This window comes from Pristis pectinata, chromosome 18 (assembly GCF_009764475.1).
Source record: "Pristis pectinata isolate sPriPec2 chromosome 18, sPriPec2.1.pri, whole genome shotgun sequence".
NCBI lineage: Eukaryota > Metazoa > Chordata > Chondrichthyes > Rhinopristiformes > Pristidae > Pristis > Pristis pectinata.
Window position 1 is genome coordinate 34,474,932 of NC_067422.1, and position 15,968 is coordinate 34,490,899.

General features: G+C 41.2%; 1 protein-coding gene across 1 annotated transcript in view; it reads right to left on the bottom strand.

Moving 5' to 3' along the window:
- Nucleotides 1–15,968, bottom strand: part of LOC127580134 (voltage-dependent T-type calcium channel subunit alpha-1G-like) — a 278,942-nt gene that overhangs the window by 202,789 nt on the left and 60,185 nt on the right. Inside the window, 2 exon segments of the mRNA XM_052033345.1 lie at nucleotides 1,106–1,198; nucleotides 11,063–11,369. Of these exon segments, the coding sequence (XP_051889305.1) occupies nucleotides 1,106–1,198; nucleotides 11,063–11,369 (400 nt within the window).

Consider the following 15,968-nt stretch of genomic DNA (forward strand, 5'->3'; position numbering starts at 1 on the left):
AGGGATAGGTAGCAAATTGGAAACAAGATTGGCTTGGTGGCAGGAGGCACTGGGTGCGTGGAAATTTAATTTTCAGATTGGAGACTTGTAACCAGTCGGGTGCTGCAAGGGTTGGTGCTGGGTCATACATATATGAATGATTTGGAAGAGACTTGTAGGTGGCATGATTAGTAAGTTTTCAGATGACACCAAATTTGATGATATAGTCGACAATACAGATGTTTGTCTAAGGTTATAATCAGATCCAGATCAAATGGGGAAGTGGACAAGGGAATGGCCGACGGAATTTAACTCTGACAAGTACAAAGTGATACATTCTGGGAAGTGAATGTCAGGACCCTGGAGAGACCTTGGGGTACAAGTAAATAGCTCCCTTGAAGTGGCAACAGAGGTAGACAGAATGGTGAAGAAGACATATGGTATGCATGCCTTCATCGGCGGAGGCATTGAGTACAGGAGTTGGGATGTCGCGCCACAGTTGTACAAATCATCGGTTAGGCTGCACTTGGAATATTACCTGCCGTTCTGGTTGCCATGGATGTGATTAAGTTGGAGAGGGTGCAGAAAAGATTCACAGGAATGTTGCCTCTACCAGAAGGCTTGAGTTATGGATACACTGGGATTGTTTCCCTGGAGTGAAGAAGGCTGAGAAGCGACCTTATAGCGATCTATAAAATTACGAGGGACATTGATAGGGTAGATAGTCACGGTATTTTTCTCAGGAAAGGGGACTCTAAGACTAGAGGACATAGTTTAAGGTGAGAGAGGAAAGATTTCAAGGGAATGTGAGGGGGAAGTTTATCACATAGAGGCTGATGGGTATATGGAATGAGCTGCCAGGGGAGGTAGTAGAAGCAGGTACAATTATAATGTTCAAAAGCCATTTGGACAGGTACATGGCTAGGAAAGGTTTAAAGGGATATGAGCCAAATGCAGGTGAATGGGATTAGCAAAAATAGGCATCTTGGTTGGCATGGATGAGTTAGGCTGAAGGGCTTGTTTCCACACTGTCTAACTCATTGAATCTATGAACTTCTTTTAAGGAAAGTCAGTAAATGTCAACCACCAATGATACCCACATCACCAAAGAGTATTGAATACTTACTATGATCAACAGGATGAAGTAGATGAAATTATAAAAAGAGTGAGCATCCATAACAAAATACATGATATCAACCCATCCCTCAAGGGTTATAACCTGAGAAAAAAAACAAATATCACTCAGTCAAAGAATATGAAATAAAATCAGATCCACCATCATAAATTATCCAGCTTTTTAACCGCAATTGAATCAAATCCTGGTGATCACCATTGTTCATAAACAGATGGTCAAAGGGCCATTAGATTTTAGGTAATCATTTTTTTATATCAAAACTTTCATATCCAAAAGGTACATAACAGGCAATATACAAGAACATTAATAACATTACAATGGAATAAGGGTACAAATATTCTGTCATAAGATATGTGGAGAGTTTCTATATTCATAAATGTAAATATTTGTGTGAACACTGCTTTATATTTTGAAACCTGCAGTTCCACAGATACTGCCTGACCTGCTGAGTGTTTTCAGTGTTTTCTGGTAAAAATAGAAACCTAATATGGTGAGTCTTTAAGTACAATGTTTTATTAGCTATTTAATTTATAGATCTGGCAGTTCCTGAAACAATAATCTTTGTACTTTCCTTTTGCAGTTTTCCAGAGCTTTGAATCTGCCATCATGATTCATTCTCTCCGATGTTCTGGTCCACTAAAAGATGTGTAAGTGAGGGGAACCCAGGGAACTGATAAAGATTGAAAATCAAAACAAAAACTGCAGATGCTGGAAATCTGAAATAAAAACAGAAAATGCTGGAAATGCTCAGCAAGTTCATGTTTCAGGTCCAAGTCCTGATAAAGTTCTGCTGAAGGGGTCTAGGAACTAAAACTTTAAATCCGTTGCTCTATTCACAGACGCTGTCTGACCTGCTGCGCATCTCCAGCATTTTCAGGTAAAGACTGAGATTAGATATGGTGAGTTTCCACACAGGTGCAGATGGAAAAGTTTAGTGGTCCCACTAAACTCTGATCTGCTCGCTAATATGATGTAGGACAGTAGAATGATTGAGGGTATCAAGGAGGAAAAGTGGTCAGATCTCAACAGCCAAAATCCTGCAGATGCTAAAGATCTGAACCACAAAACAAAACTGCTACAAATCTGTAGCAGACCAGAGAATGTCAAACTGTAGGCATTCTGAAACATTAGTTCCCACTCAGCAACACAACCAGATTTACTTGCTGCTGATTGAAGTACCTGATTTGCTGGTGTTTCCTCAAGGGATCTGTCATCCGTGTGCATGAAGAAGGTGGTCTTCAGTACACACTGATGAGATGAGCCCTCAGCAGGTCCTTGCCAACCACGGTAACTGTTGAACTCTGGGACTCAGCAAGGCAAAGGGAGAAAAAAAGGTATGCCCATAGTTTATTAGTGAAAATACATAAGAAAATTGTGGTGATTGGGAGTTCTGGTTCAATATCTTCACTCCATCTACCTATCTTGATTCTATAAACCTTAATAATCTATCAATCTGAGTTTGGACATCTTCTTTCCCACCTCATCCTCAATACTTTTTTGAGAAAGAGTTCTAGATTTTCACTACCCTTTGTGTGAAGGATTTTCTGATGTTACCACTGGATTGCAGCACTCTAATTTTTATGTTAAGTGCTGTTGTTCTAGACTCTTCCCAGAAGGGAAAGAGAAATGACCCCACCGTTCACAGTGCGATGTATAATGATATTGACTGGTTGATGTTTACATTTGGATTTTCAACTGGGTACAATTATTGTCTGTCCTGTCTGCAGGTGTTACATTTAGGTGCATATTACAAAAGCATTAGAACAAAATCAGGGGACTCCTACACACCTTAAATTGCCTGTGCAATATGAGACTGGAGGTGTGTCTGCAAACACTCATAATTTGAGAATGGAAATTATTTCATTTTAAAACAAATAACATGCAACCAGACTTCAAATGAATTTAACTGGATAATTCACCTCTCTTGCTGGCCAATTTTCCTAGCAAATCCTTTCAAGAATCTCTGCTGCAAAGTCTTTTGGCTTCCTTTACTTCAAAAGGTGATAAACGGAGGTTTTGGGTTGAAGGGAAGGGCATGGGGGAAACTGATAAACAGGTGAATCTCCCGAATGGGCCCTGCTCAATTTAAGAGCCAACACTTGCATAAACAGGATTTTATTGCTCCAAAAGTGGTTCAATGCCAGTTTCAAAAGGACTAAAGGCTGGTAGATCTAATTTCAGTGCCGACCTGTTTCGAATGATCCTTGAGCAAAAAAAACATTGGATTGAATGCAATCTTTAAACATATGTGGGTGGACAAGTCAGTCGGGTTTTATCTGACATTTCTGTAGGAACATAAGATAGAAGTGGAAGTCAAGCTCCCTCAGGATCCTGCTCTTCCACCAGTAAAATCAAGGTTGAATACTGTTTCACTTTCCAACTTGCCAGTTGCTTCTCTTAGATCCCAAGAATCTGTCAATCTCAGTCTTGAAGATACTCAAAGACTGACGGTCTAGAACCCCCTGAAGAGTTTTAATGACTCACAAACATCTGAATGAGTAAATTTCTCCTTGTCTCAGTCATAAATGGCTAATCCTTTATCCCAAGGCTATACCCCATCATTCTGGACTCTTCAGCCAGAGGAAGCATCCTCCCAACATCTAATATCAAGCCCTCCCAAGAATTCAGGAAGCTTCAACGTGAACATCACTCTCAAGAATCTTGTAACTCAATGAAACTCATTCCTTCAAACTTCAGAGAGTATAGGCTCACTGTATTGAAACCCAAATGGAGGAGAGTTAAAAAGGAACGTTTTTTATTTGAATGAGGCAAGAGTAATTGGGCTGCTCTTTGAGCTACTGCAAAACAATGTGGGCCATTGCTGTTTCTGTTTACCCTTTCATGATCAACTATAATGTAGATAGAGGGCAGAACTATCTTTCTCAAGAATAGATAGACTGCTTCCGATCCTGAAGTTCCAGAGTCAGAATGGTTGGCGGTACAGTAGCCAAGGGATTCCTGCATGTTGACGTGAAAGGATTTAAAAAAAAAGTTGGAACAGGGAAAAAGAATGGGAGGAACATCCATAAAGATCTGAAAATGAGGGAAGAGTGAAACACTGAACAAGGACAGATGTGTGTGGGTGTGAAGCCAGCTGGAGGAGGGAAGAGAAGCAACAACTGCCAGAGTGACAAGGGCTGTAGAGGCTAGTCAAGGGGGATAGGTTACGTATGAGCTTTGTAAAAGCATGCAGCAGTGGCATGTAAGCTCCACAACACAATGCCTAGACTACCACAGTATGTTCCACATGTCTAGTACAAAATACTTCTGTTGCATCAATCGGGGGTGATCTATCACTCTTGAAGTAACATATGGTGCTGCTGGGGATAGGACGGTGAGGGGTTTGTGGGTGGGGTGGAATAAGTGAGTCTCTGGAAACTATTTGTTGGCATACTGTAATGCATCAGTAATCATTTCATATGATTTGTAGGTTCTTGAATATGGAAGAAAGGGTACAGATAAGAGCACTATTGCCAAGAAATTGGATTGCACTTATTTTTGGTGTTGCTAAAGCATTGAATTCTAGTGTCAAACTGGGAATCCTGCAAAACAGAAATTGTGAAATTGGCCAAAACAGTATTATGGTGGTTTACACCCTGATATGTGCTGAAATGGGACATCTGTGCCACACCAAACTCACCAAATTTCATACATACCCTGGTGTTTTGCTGTACAGCCTTCAGAGGAAGGTGTCAACCCATTAAAGGCACACTCCCTGTGGCTACACCCAGCACTTATACACCACAGAGCAGACAAGGACAGAGGAGAAGCAGACATATACCACATTCACTGAAAGGGACATATGAACCTTTGTCAACAATATACATGCCAGGAAGAAGGTTCTGTGCCTGAGGCAGGGCATCCAGCAGGTCCACTGTAAGAAGAGTTGGACAGGAAGTGGCTATAGTCATCTCCAGTACTGAGAATCCCCACACAATGGAGCAGTGTGGAAAGAGGTTTCATGTTCTCATAAAATATGTCAGGATATTCTGCATGCTGCTGTTTGCACCTGTAGAGTGGAGATCCTCACAGGAAGGCATGTTTAGCGCAGAGGTCTGAGTTCTTTATGTGAGGTGTCATTCCTCAGGAAATACAAGGATGCTGTAGCAAGCTAATAAAGTAATTAGTGGCAGGATTCATTCTTTCATGTGTAGAATTCAGCACAAGTGGACAGCATAGCAGGATGTGAGGGATTTTTAGGCATTGCTTGGGTTCCCCCACCTGAATATTGGTGTGTTATATTGATGGTAACAGTTGGACTCTCATAAGGATTATTTAGCTTATTCTGGCAAAATATCTCTCTATCGGAGGTTTGTTATCACCTGTCTTGGCAATGCTCCCCCCACTTGTTTCAGCAGGATCAAACACCCTCCGGTAGCCTCTTTCCTCTTCCTGTCCTCTTACTGCAGCTGCTCTCTGGACCCTGTAGGATTGCCCTCAAGCTTTTGTTTCTTTGTAGTTCTTCCTTTGGCACCAGCTGCTCTTTGTAACATCTAAAAGTAGACATTTAATAACAACTGGTCTCCTCATCAGCTTGATGTGCACCACACTGGTGCCCCAGGACGAGACCAGGGGGAGTCCAGGTTCTTCCTGAAGCCCCTAAAGGTCACATGGATGCAGTCACTGGCTTACAGGAATCCAGTAATGCTGGAACATCCTGGTAAACCCTGATCCTCCCCAACATCATTTCTTTGCCTGGGTGGCCTCTCTGATGCCGCAGTGAAGAGCAATTTTGGAGTCTTGTCAGAGATTTTCTGGGAAACTCCCTTTGACTTCCAGTGAGAGAGCAGTACACGCATGTGAACATGGTCAAAGGTCTTTCCATAGCATTTCACAAATCCCACTGATGACCACCTTGGTAAGTTTTGGAGACAGAAGAGACTTCAGATCCTGCCTGACCTGCTGAGTTCCTCCAGCATCCTTTTTTTTGCTTGGTTAACATTATCCTGTGAATATGTTGCCATACAGTACATGTATGTGAGATGTATCTCTACTTCAGGTGTGGTGTCACTGACGATTCTCTAGAAATGAGCTCTTTGTAGATGGGCACATCTTTGTCTCCTGCCCCAAGTTTCACAACCCACCCCGAGTGGCTTGCTATGCCCAAAACAACGTCTCCAGTAATGGGGTATCATCACTGAGGAACCCATTAAATGAATACCTCAGTAAGTAAATGCTAGAAGAAGCACTCCCTGCTAGTTTAAGCACACACTATGGACTTTCGAAGCAGCCTGAAACTGCCCAGTCAGATCTCCCTTTGTTAACAGAATCTCCTGTTAATTAGCAAGAGAAGCAATAAACAAACCTAGTTGTGCTGAAATAGTTGTGATGTGGAGCTCTGAATTTCACTTTATGTTGGCAAGAATGTTACATAAATAATAGCAGCATTAGGTGCATGCCTGATGCCGGGAGAAGGTCTGGCATTCTCACGTTGATAGTGCATGGAGTGTTCATACATATTCACAGTTGGCATGATGTCACTTGGGAAAGATAGCTAGCATGATCCACTCAAGGTAAAAGTGAAAATTCTGTTATTAGCACCTAAAAAATGAGCATATGTGATTCAATTCCCAGGCATTATCATATTTTGATTTTCTTTTATTTGATAAGAGCACCTGGCCTGATTCCTGTACCTGACCAGAAGACTGAGTAACACACCAGGAATCTGCAGATCTAGGTTCCCCAGAGGTGCAGAGACCACGGTGCAGTCAGGAGTTGCAATGATATCGCATTGTTGCATTGATTGCTTAAATTACTTGTACCAATTTTACTCAAGCCACCAGTCCACCTGTTTAAAAATAGGCCAATTAACATCAGAGTTTAAATGTGACATTTCCATTAGGTAAAAAGCCTACAGGAAAGGTGTGAAAATTTGGAGTGAAAGAAATTTTGGGAGACAACATTTGACAAGCCATCAAGAAAATGGCATACACGTAGCTGATGTGTTCCTTGCTGTTTTGTGTTTACACCTTAGATGGTTGGAAGGGAGCAAAGTAAACTAGAAAGAAACAGAAGGGTAGCACAGTGGTGTAACTGCCACACCCTGGTTCAATCCTAACCTCCAGTGCTGTCCATGTGGAGTTTGCACGTTCTCTCTGTGACTATGTGGGTTTCCTCCTGCTGTTCTGGTTTCCTCCCACATCCCAAAGACGTGTGGGTTGGTAGGTTCATTGGCTATCATATATTGCTCCTAGTGTGTAGGTGACTGGTAGAATCTGGGAGGAATTGATGGGAATGTGGGGAGAATAGGTTACAGGGAAAATTAGTGGGGGAATGGGATTGCTCTGTGAGTCGGCAAAAACTCAACAGGCCAAACATCCTCCTTCTATGTCATAAGGAAATATGTAAAGGTGCAAACGAGATGCTGAAATTGCATGGAACCACCGGTGAAAATGTGTGGATCCATTAGAATTGGATAAGTCCTCAGCAAAATGAGCATGAAATAGTAGCAGTTCCCAGCAACTACAGAGGAGTTTTCCAAGCAAGGTACTCTCTGGGCCCTGTGAGATTGCCTTCAAGCAATGTGGTTCAATAACTTGCATTTCAGTCTCCTGCTAAGGATGTCCAAGAGGTATCTGGAGATGTAGGGTGGATATTGGGCTGTAGGTGATGGCTTGTGTCTCCCCTCAAATGTTTAAAGGCAAACAAGTGTTCAGGTTGCTAACTTCTTCAATGATAGGTGCGCTTCGCAAGATTAGCAGGGCATAAACCTTCCCTCACAGATGGATTAACTCACCATCCAAACACTTTAGATTAGGAATTAGTTGGAAGGCTTGCAATTTTGTCTTAACTAATTCAATTGAAAGAAGGAGATATAAGTAGGATTAGTTCAGAACCAAGGCAAAAATCATACAGGCCTGAAATAGAATTATGACAGTGAGATTAGAGCAGGATCCTCCCCACCCAAGGCACCAAAATAATACTGTTTACTGCATCCTTTTCGCAATACAGTAATAATATATACCAGTGCATCATGTTCTGAGATAAAATCATGAATCACAAGACAGGCCTGGATTTTGCAGGCATATGGTAGTAGTTCCTGGAGATGTAGGGTGAGCAAAATTCACAAGAATCCCAAATCTGGGAGTCAATCTTTGCCATTCCTTTACCAAAAGTGCTCTAATGTTAAACTCCTTGGCAGACTGTGAACTTGCAGCATCTCCTCAGCACTATTTATTGGGGAAATTGTGCTGAATTTACCCCGTCTCACCTGATCATTTGAATGCAGAGAGATGTGATGGTAATGGACAAAGGTATTTGGTGACTTATAATACTGAGAGTGAATTAAGCTTGGTTAAATAATTTTTAATGTATTTAAGTTTTTCTGTGTGTACAAGTATTTTTATTTGGTTTCTGTAAAGTCTTTAACTTTTTAGAAATGTTATCATTGATTTCTAATTTTTTGCCATATTTGATAGCCAGCAAAGCTAGGTGGCTTGGCTTAGCCATCCGTCAAAGTTTCTTTCATCTGTTTCAGGAACATGTGAATTAGGCTTTGCTGGTGAGGACTGGATGGTTTCAGTCATGAAGCTGACACTGGCTAAACTGTGAAGGGTATGTTTTTACTGAAAACAACAGGCAGTAGTGAGTGCAATGACTCTCTTTTGGCAAGAAGTTCTGGGCCAGAGCTGGAGGAGCCTGTCTGAGGGCAAAGGGAGTTTAGTGACCAGAAGTGCCCCATTCAGGATGAAGCATCTAGCCTTGTGGATGTTGGTTTAATTTAGCTTCTCTTGTTTAAAACAAAACTTAGTATTTTTTTATTTTGTTCACAATACCTGGTTTACAAACTGGTTTGTCACTACAGAGCTGCAAGGAATCAACAACTCTAAAACATGCCATTTGACCTAACTGATCTATACTGACATCTTTGAACCATCCAAGTTTCCTTCCAGCATATTCAGCATATTCATCAATTTCTCCAGCTTTGCTTTAAGTACAACCATCACATTCACCTCATAGGTTTCTTGTGGCTTCATGTTTCACATTCATAACACTCTTTGGAATTTTCTTTTGAGTTCCTTACTGGAATTATTGTGTATATCTCAGTAACTATCACATATTTGTGACCTCTAGTTCCATTTCTCCCCACATGGAAACATTTTCCAAACATTTACCTTATCAAACTTTTTTTTTATCTTCAAGACCTTTGTTAGGTCACCACTCAGCCTTCCTTCTATGTTCCACTCAAATGTCTCCCAGTTTTTTCTGCCTTCCCTGACAGATACATCCTCTTAGTTCTAATATAATCCTCGTAAACCTTCTATGTATTGTTTCCATTATCTTTGTTACAAATGTGGAGATCACAGAACATTGAATGTGCTGTAACCAAGGTTCAATGCAGGCTGACAAAACAATTCTATCTGAGAGATAAATGTCAGTACTCAGTTTATTGCTCAACACTAACAAGTAATGCTGGCTGGTCATTAGTGTTTCCTCTTCTGTCATTTTTGAGTGCCCTAAGATTAGTTCCCTTGTATTTTGCACAATTCCCAGAGTCACTCTGTTACTAAGCCAGAATCAAACTCAACATGTTCACCAGAGCAACCAGCATCAAAGCTGGACTGAACAAAGATGTTTCCTTGTCATAATTAAACTCTTTTTATGGTGAGACAAGTCAGAGGAAAATGAACTGTTTCTTTTACCCTGTTGTGCTGAATGACATTGATGTAAACATCAGAACTGATTACAATGCCAAGAGACTTTAGATGAGTTTGGATCCAGGAATTCTGGTTTCTGGTTTGCAAGCACTTATTCCCAGTTTCCTTCATCCATATCCTGAGAACTTGCAGTCTTTATTGATACTCATTGTAATAAATCAAGCTGCATTGGATAACATTGGGTCTTTACCTGTACTACCTCAATGCACTCTGTACTAACTCAATGTAACTGCACTGTGTAATGAATTGACCTGTGCGATCGGTATGCAAGACAAGCTTTTCACTGTACCTCAGTACAAGTGACAATAATAAACCAATACCAATACCAATACCATCATGTTACTTCATAATTAATTCAGTGTAAAAACTAATGCTCACTAATTCCGTTCACTGATTGTACTCACTAAAGGCTGTTTCTCATTGCCATAACCAGCTGAATTATGAACAGGTACCAGCTCATTGCCTGCTGATATTATTTATTGAAAAAATTTGTCCTAATTTGCTGAAGACCATTTTTCAATGATGCCATCTGTTCTTCTCTGCTGTTCAGGGATATCTTTTACTCAAGATTTCTAGCCCAAGTATCAATGGATAATGAGAAGCATTATCTTATAAATGCAAGCTCTAAATTTTCTACAAGGACAGTGGTATTTTACAATTACATTTCCTCATTCAGGAATATCAATTCAAATTTGAGAATAAGTATTATTTGGGTAATAAATTGGAACAGCAATAAAGCAAATGTGTTAAATTCACCATTTAGTCATGGCTCAATGATAGCACTCTTGCCTCTAAGAAAAAGTGGGTTCACATCACACTCTGTAGCTTTGAGCACACAAATATTATCTGAAACCCCTATGCTTGACTGAGCTGGTAGCTGTGGACTTTCAGATGAAACATTAAGCTTGCTATTAGGATGGATTTAAAAGATCCCATAACACTATTTCAAAGAAGACTATTGCCTAATATTTATCTTAAAACACCACTAAAGAAACAGATTATCTGACCATTTACCTCATTGCTACTTGTTCACCGTTGCTATTTGTAAACCGTGTTTCCCACATTACAACAGCAGATATGTTTTTAAAACTACTTAATAAGTTATAAAACACTTTGAAATGTCTTGAGATCAAGAAAGGCACTATCTAATTATGAGACTTTTAAATGAAAATGTTATACGTTATTGGTGAATTTAAAGATAGCTGCTGACAGCCTTTTTAAGAAATGGAGCCTTCTAGTCTTCTCCTCTTTAAAAGTTTAAACCCCAGGAAAGGAGAAATAGTCAAGGTACCTGGAATATTGCTATCCATGCATATCCGATGTTATCAAAATTGATGGCTCCTTTGAATGGGTTGTGATCAGCAGGCTGGCATTGGGTGTAATACTGATTCCAGTTTACACAGCTGACATTATTTGTTGCGTTACTCTGTAACAGGTAGTAACTTGTATCATCCAAGGTACAATCGATGTTGTTCACTCGTCTTTGGGGCACACTGCGGCAGTAACGCATTCCATTATCCTTCAGGAGGGAGCAAATGAAGGGATTTTCATCATCGTTTTCTGTGTGATAATATCGATCCAACTCTTGAGAGGCAGGTCTGAGAATAAGAAGTAGTGGCATTTGAGAAACAGTTAGGAAATTAGCCTCAGAAGGTTCCACAGTATATGCTGAAACAATGTGCTCTACAGTTGGATGATTGGTTTCTGTTTCCATTCACTTTATGATTTGTGATTGAGATATTCAATTGAGGATGAGAACAGTCTCATCAAATATTCTAATGTTTAACCGTGGTCAGAATGGAAACAAAAGTAAGCAGCCAGGGTTAGAACATAGAACAGTACAGCACAGGAACAGGCCCCTTGGACCATGATGTCTGCATTGAACATGATGCCGAATTAAACGAAATCTCTTCGGCCTACACATGATCCATATCCATTCCCTGCATATTCATGCATCTATCTAAAAGCCTCTTCAGTTACATCTCAAAGGATAAAATGACCATTTTAGTAAATTTCTCACCCGTGGGAAGACGGGGGTGGATACACTGGTGGTAGAGGGTCAGGCCGGCTGATGGTGGATGGGGGTCCGGTGTATGGTTGTGACTTAGGGACAGAGGAGGCCAGGAACAGCATCTGGGGGCAAGGAAACCCAAGGAGGGATGGCTAAGCACCTGATGAGGGTTCCCGACGGTGGACTGGAACCTGCACAGGAAGTGGGGCAGCAGACTTTGGCCTGGCTGAAAGGTCTGATGAGGAACCCAAGAATACCCCTGGTGTGAAAGGGAATCCCAGTAGTCGTGTCAAGGTTTGTTACTGGATACCACTGCTCATGTTTGTACATAAGTGACTCTCAGAGAACCCAGTAGGAATATTGCAGCTTTGCAATCCATCCTAATCTTCAGCTGCATCTTATTTTTCCTTGAAATTTAACAGCATAGTGCATTAAACTATGACACCATGCGATCCAATTTCTTGGCATATACAACTTCGGGATATATAGCTCTGCACAGCAAGTTGCGATGGGCCTATTCTTGTCTGAAAGCACCACATGATTTCTAACATCACTTCTCTGGAGTCACTCTGATGCCCACTGACATAACTGCTGCCACTTATGAGCCTTTTTTTTATTGAAAGATAGCCAAATGGGTGAAATTCAGTGTTGCAGTGGAACTGGATTGCTGAATGGCAGGAGCCAAGTTCATGCCTTGGCCATCAGTTCAGGGTGTTCAGGCCTCAGACCTGGGCTTACTTCTGAATGTTCTGTAATTGGCGGCAATCCTGAAACTTAACTGGGCCAGAGTTGGCCGGTGATTCTCTCAGAACATGAAGGAACTTTGACTGTGGGTGAATACTGCCAGCAGCTTTGAAGATTTACCATTTCCTAACACACACAATTTATGCTGAAGTAATTTCTTTACATTTGGTGAAAATGTAGATTGTCTGATTAGTAAGTTTGCAGATGACATGAAAATTGGTGGAGTTGTAGATAGTCAGGAAAGTTGTCAAAGGATACAGCAGGGTACAGATCAGTTGGAAATTTTTGTGGAGAAATGGCGGATGAAGTTTAATCTGGACAAGTATGAGGTGATGCATTTTGGGAGGTGAAATGCAAGAGGAAAGTATACAGTGAAAGGCAGCACCCTTAGGAGCTTTGATGTACAAAAGAATCTTGGGGTGCATGTCCCCAGCTCCCTGAAAGTGTCAATGCAAGTGGATAGGGTGGTAAAGAAAGCATACAGCGTAATTGCAATCATTGGTTGGGGCTTGTATAAACATTGGCAAATCCTGTTGCAGCTGTATAAAACTTTGGTTACGCCACATTTGGAGCATTGCTTGCAGTTCCTGGTCGCCACACTATAGGATGTGGAGGCATTGGCAAGGGTTCAAAAGAGGTTCACCAGGATGTTGCCTGGATTGGAGTGTATTAGTATAAGGAGAGGTTGGACAAACTTGGATTGTTTTCTCTGGACCATTGAAGGTTGAGGAGTGACCGAATAGAAGTTTATAAAATTATGAGAGGCATAAATAGAGTAGATAGCCAAAGTCTTTTTCCCAGGGTGAAAATGTCAAATACCAGAGGGAATAGGTTTAAAGTGAGAGGGGGAAAATTTAAAGGGGATGTGTTAGGCTTTTTTTTACACAGAGAAGGTAGGTGCCTGGATTGTGCTGCCAAGGGATTTGGTAGGAGCAGATACGATAGCAATGTTTAAGAGGCATTTAGACAGATACATGAACAGGCAGGGAATGGATGAATATGGACCATGTGCAGGATTAGTTAGATTGGCATCATGGTTGATGTGGACTCAATGGGTGTAGGGCCAGTTCCTGTGCTGTACTGTACTATGAAGCAAGCTATGGAATACTTGTGATGATTCCAATGGCATCTTGTAACAGGTAAAGAATTCTTTCTTTAGCGACAGGGCTGGTTTGTCTACATTGATCTTTGACCTGCGTCCCATCATCTACCAGAGTCTTGAGCTGTCTACTCCCAGTTTCCACCTACCACTTGAAGGCAATGCTATCCCAAATAAACCCTCTAATTGCAGTGGCAGTTCCCATTGAGAATAACTGGTTCAAAGTTCTCCTATGGTAAGAGATGGTGGTGTGGAGTTTGCACTTCTACAGTGTGGTTTCTGTATGTCATCTAAGGCCTGGGATTTGCAACAGTTATAGGAGAATGTATTGCACTTCTTGTGTGTAAAAATAAGGTTCCTGTGAGCCTACTTGGAATTGGCATAGGTCTCCCACACAGAATTGTCTGAGCAGGCATTCTTAAATGAACATGAATTTCTCGCCATTGTGTTGTTAAAAATAAACCATGCTATGACTTCAGTAAAATATCACCGGAGAAACCATTTAGCTGTGAATCTATGCTGACTTATTTGAGTTGGCACAAATGGATCTTGGTTTATCGCACGTTTTTATTTCTGTGCACCTTAAGCTTCCTGGTATCCCTGATTGCTCTTGTAACCATCCACAAGGCTGGGTGACCGTCAGGCCTGCCCGTAAGTTGCTCCCTCTTAAATTGCTTTGAAGGTTATGCCTGTAAATATCCAGAATGCCTTTCTCTTCCTTCTTTGTTGGGTCCGGGCCTTGTCTCTGCCTTCTGCTTCTCTTCAAGATTCAGGTGGAAGCTGAGACCTCACTGCTGGGTCTGAACCCAAGACCTATTAATTGAGGACCTTACTGGCCAATTAGGAAAATATTTGTGCCATATAGAATGCTGCAAAGTTCTCCCGTATGTACCTAATTTCTTGATCTCAGCTATGTAAAACTGACCAGACTAGGTTAGAAAAGAAAGGTGGCTTAGTGTACAGGTCCTGGACTAACCTGTCATGACACCTGCTTCAAAGAGCATTGGTGAGTATCTTTTCAGGGACAGATTCATCAACTGTGATGCTCCTCCTGGTTAACAGACATTCATTTTAAAGCTCAGTTTTGAAGAATAAATTTGGCTGAAGTACTGGGAGATGAGGGGAGTACTGGGAAAAATAATAAAAATGGTCAATGGAAAGTGAAATAACTTGTAATTATATAAAACCTTCTCATTCCTCAGGAGTTTTCAGAGGCTTTGAAGTGCTGCCACTGTTATAATGTTGTACTGTCATAATATATGAAATCTTGTCAAGTATTTTATGACTGAGGAGTACACTTTAACTTGCTGAAGAATCATACTTCCATGCTCTTGTAGGCTGCAGGATTCACTACGTTTATCTCTGTGGGTAGATGAAGCCTAGGATGAGTGTTTCATCTGAAATACAGCTTCTGACACTGTAGCACTCAGTTGAACAATCTGGAAGGTCTGTTGAAGTTTCTGAAGAAACAACTTTGTGACTCAGGATTGAGAGTGTTACCAATGAAGCACAGCTTCAAATGAGCAGATAACCAAGTGGGCATCTTTGAAACTTCTCCCCACTAAGTATAACACCTGTCCCCCCCACTAGAAGTCAACAGAACAGTAGGCTTCATTTTCACGAGGTGGTGCTATATGGGGAAATGCTGCACTCCATTAGGTGAGAGACTCAGATGGCATTGCATCCTCTGCTCCAAGACATGGTAACAGACAGTCGTCCACCCATGCCAGGACTTCACTGATGCACAAGGTTCTTTTGGGGAGTTGGGGTGCTCTATTGCCATAGTGATAAATCAGGCCTTTTGCTTTACAGCAATGTATTAAACTTTCTTTAAATGTACCAAATTTAAATTTCTAAATCATAGTTTTATTTCAACGTTTCTACAGCTCCATTGAAATACTCCAGTTACCCTCAAATAAATTCACACCAGTTCCAAATGTACCCCTGAATCCACCTCAGAATTCTAATGCCTAAAATTACTTTCTATTTTCTCCTGTTATCCAAATGTATAATCTTGATCCAGTCTGGCCTGTTTACCTCACAAGACTTATTCATGAAATTAGTGGGTTCTCATGCCTGCGGAGTTCAATATGTATTCAGGGACCACAAGGGATTATGTGCCAACACCGGGGTACCACTGAGGTTAACTCAGACCCAAAGATCTTCCAGTTGGTAACACTAGAAGGGGTTCTGAGGTGTCTCAGCACAAAACGGCTTAAAACGAATTGTAGCTGACTTGCATTTTGCCCAGTGTTGCTTGGTTAGTAGTCCTCTCAGTTCTGAATCTAAAGGTTGTGAGCCCACTTAAAGCTACATTGTCACAGGCGAGGTGTGATGTTCCCT